General features: G+C 41.3%; 1 protein-coding gene across 1 annotated transcript in view; it reads left to right on the top strand.

Moving 5' to 3' along the window:
- The window catches only part of LOC106533220 (metabotropic glutamate receptor 7), a gene marked incomplete at its 3' end in the record, with an annotated part of 59,867 nt that overhangs the window by 46,492 nt on the left and 10,129 nt on the right, over nucleotides 1–3,246 (top strand). Inside the window, 2 exon segments of the mRNA XM_014029461.1 lie at nucleotides 292–427; nucleotides 635–789. Coding sequence (XP_013884915.1) covers nucleotides 292–427; nucleotides 635–789 — 291 coding nt within the window.

Raw genomic sequence — 3,246 nt, 5'->3', positions numbered from 1 at the left:
GGTTGGGTTTAGTTTGGTTGGGTTTGGTTTAGTTTAGTTTGGTTTGGTTTAGTTTAGTTTAGTTTGGTTGGGTTTGGTTTAGTTTAGTTTAGTTTGGTTGGGTTTGGTTTAGTTTGGTTTAGTTTGGTTTGGTTTGGTTTGGTTTGATTGGGTTGGGTTTAGTTTGGTTGGGTTGGGTTTGGTTTAGTTTGGTTTATCTTGGTTTAGTTTAGTTTGGTTTGGTTTGGTTTAATTTAGTTTAGTTTAGTTTGGTTTAGTTTGGTTTATCTTGGTTTGTTTTGTTTTCCTCAGGTGAAATCTGCATCGCTCAGTCTCTAAAGATTCCTCACGACCACAAACCTTCAGACTTTGACAAAATCATCCGTCAGCTGCTGGACACCAGATACGCTCGGGCCGTGGTTCTGTTCGCCTCTGATGAAGATATCAGGTAACTAACACTTGTTAGTCCTACATCGGTTCTGTTCACGCTCACACTGACCCAGTTCTGTTTACTGAACTTAGTTTTAGGTGGAAATTTTATCCAAACGTTCAGTTTCAGGGTTCATTCTGTTGGTACCACCTCATCCAACCAGAGCTCAGTCTCAGTGGAACCAAAGGTTCTGTGGATGGTTCTAACTGTTGTGTTTCGGTCCAGAGGAATTCTGAATGCTTCGAAGCGAGCGGATCAGATCGGTCACTTCCTGTGGATCGGTTCTGACAGTTGGGGGTCCAAGAACAGTCCAATCCATCAGCTGGAAGACGCTGCAGTCGGCGCCATCACCATCCTGCCAAAGAGGGCCACCATCAGCGGTGAGACCAGGACTCCTGTCCTTCCATTTAAATGAAAACTTTTCTTTTAGAAAAATCTGATCCCACAGAAACTAAATTGAGATGAGTTTGAGACAAGTTGGAACAGGTTTGAGACAGTTTTGAGACTAGTTGGGAACAGGTTTGAGACTAGTTGGGGACAGATTTGAGACAAGTTGTAGACAGGTTTGAGACAAGTTTGAGACTAGTTGGGAACAAGTTTGAGACAGGTTTGAGACTAGTCGGGAACAGGTTTGAGACTGGTTGGGAACAGGCAGGTTTATTGTGTTTGGAGACATTTTTAGGTGGGGGTCTTGGTTCTCTGACCCTCACTTGGTTCTTGAGTCTTCTTGAAACCAACAATCATAAAGTTGTTTCTTATTTCTTGAGAATTAAAAAAATCAGGCAGATTTTTAAATAAAAGTCTGTTTTTCACAAATAAATTCAGTTTTTTTGATCACGTCAGGACATTTATGTCCAAATCAGATCATGTGACTCCTTTATCCTTCACGTGAAACATTTTTGTTAATTTGTTAAAGCAGGATCTTTTTGTCTAAAACAGAATAACTGTCTCTTACTAAGCTGAACAGTTGTTCAGGTGGACAAACTTTGTTTCTAAAAGCAGCAGAAACAGAGACAGATGAAGTGATGCTAAGCTAATCAAACACAGCTGTTCTTTATGCTCCATCAAAGTGGACTAAATGGACTGAGTGGGTTCTGGGTTTCAGTTTTGTTTTAACTCATGTTTCCTGAATTTATCTTCTGACTGAGTTAAAAATGATTCTTTAAAAATTTGTTGCTGAAAACTTTCCAGAAAGAAAAAATTAAGGTGTTTCTGCTGACTGAGTTTTGTTAACTCAGGTTCTGCAGATTTAGTTTGGACTTCCTGTTCTTTAAATGGAAAATGAAACTTCGTCTCGTCGGCTGCGTTTGGTTCTTCTCCTCGTGTTTCTTATCTCTGACTTCTTTCCTGTTGCTCCTTTTTCTGGGTCCTGATGAAGCAGAAGTGGTGAAAAAGTCAATCAGCCGAGGGAACGTTCCCATCTTTCCTGTGAAACGCTCCTTTTGATGCTGATTATGAGTCATTATTATTCGGCCCCATCAGCACTGCTGTGTCTGCAGGAACGCACACAGACACATTTTAGTTTTTATTCAGCTGCCAGAGAAAAGTTTGCTCTCCCTTGTTGTGGTGGCATTTCACTTGTAGATTTAAATTTAGTTTATTATCTCGTTTGATTTAGATAAAGCGCTGTTTTAACCTTTGATTTTATTAACGCACATATTCAAATACACTGACATTTCAAAGAGCGTTAGAGCCGAGCCGACAGCAGAACAAAGAGAATTAAAGGGTAAAAAAGAAGAGGCCATCGGGTCTGCAGGAAGACTTTCATTTGGTTCCAGTCAGGAAAAGTCCTGCAGCTCATAAGTCACTGTCAGGAGGAGGAGGAGGATCAAGGTTGTCCACAAAAACCCAACAGTTCCAACAGAAGAAAGGTCCAACAGGAGGTGAACCTGCTGGAGGAAACTCCTGGTATTTAGTTAAAGGAGGCGCTGTGGCAGAACGACTTCAGAGGAATAATAACGATCATTCATGTGTTCATGCTGATGATTAGTTCAGTGTTTCTGCTCTGAAGAGCAGCAGAAAGTGAAAAGTTTTAAGCACATTATTACTGGTGATTTACGAGTCTTTCTCTAGTTTTTAATGAAACCAAATGATTGAGTTTTATTTGCAGGATCAGGCCTCACCTGTCACCTGACTGATGTTTGTTTGAACCTTTAAAGGTGACCACGGGTCAGCCTCCGGTCTCTGAGCCGCTGCACCGTCACTGCCTGTGCTTAACAACAACATCCATTAACATTTTAATATAATCCAAGCTTGATATGATCTGAAGAGGGAAAAGCTGAGCGGTGGCCTGCTTTTAACCTCCATTCATGAAAACACAGGAAGTGACATTTAATTCTGGTCCACAAAAGGATAATTATATCCCACGTCAGGTCCGTGCTGCAGAACCTGCAAAGAGCTCATTTACCTGTTAATTACCTGCTTTTAGCCAAACAAAACAAATCATGGGTAGAACAGCTGACGTTGTTTTCCTCTGACTTGTCACAGAAAACACCGAGGAAAAACATCTTTAAATCAAAATAAAGTCAAAGTTTTCAGAGAAGTCATTTTTCTGTGCAAACCTGAGTTCTGATTGTTCTTCAAATGACTGACTTCAACCTGATTTAAGATGGCCGCCACAATATGGCCGCCACAGCCAGCTGGACTCAGTAAACTTCTGGAGTGTAGAACATGAAGAAGCTCCTCCAGGGAGGAGATGTTTTTGTTCTGAGGAACCGACCCACAGCTCAGGGTTCCCCTGTGTTCCTCTGCAACAGGAAGCTTTAAGGTTCTGAGTGTGTGTGTGTGTGTGTGTGTGTGTGTGTATGTATGTGTGTGTGTGTGTGTGTGTGTGTGTG

Source organism: Austrofundulus limnaeus, unplaced genomic scaffold (assembly GCF_001266775.1).
Source record: "Austrofundulus limnaeus strain Quisiro unplaced genomic scaffold, Austrofundulus_limnaeus-1.0 Scaffold907, whole genome shotgun sequence".
NCBI lineage: Eukaryota > Metazoa > Chordata > Actinopteri > Cyprinodontiformes > Rivulidae > Austrofundulus > Austrofundulus limnaeus.
Note: the sequence above shows the minus strand (reverse complement) of the source record. Positions and strands in the feature narration are given on the sequence as shown.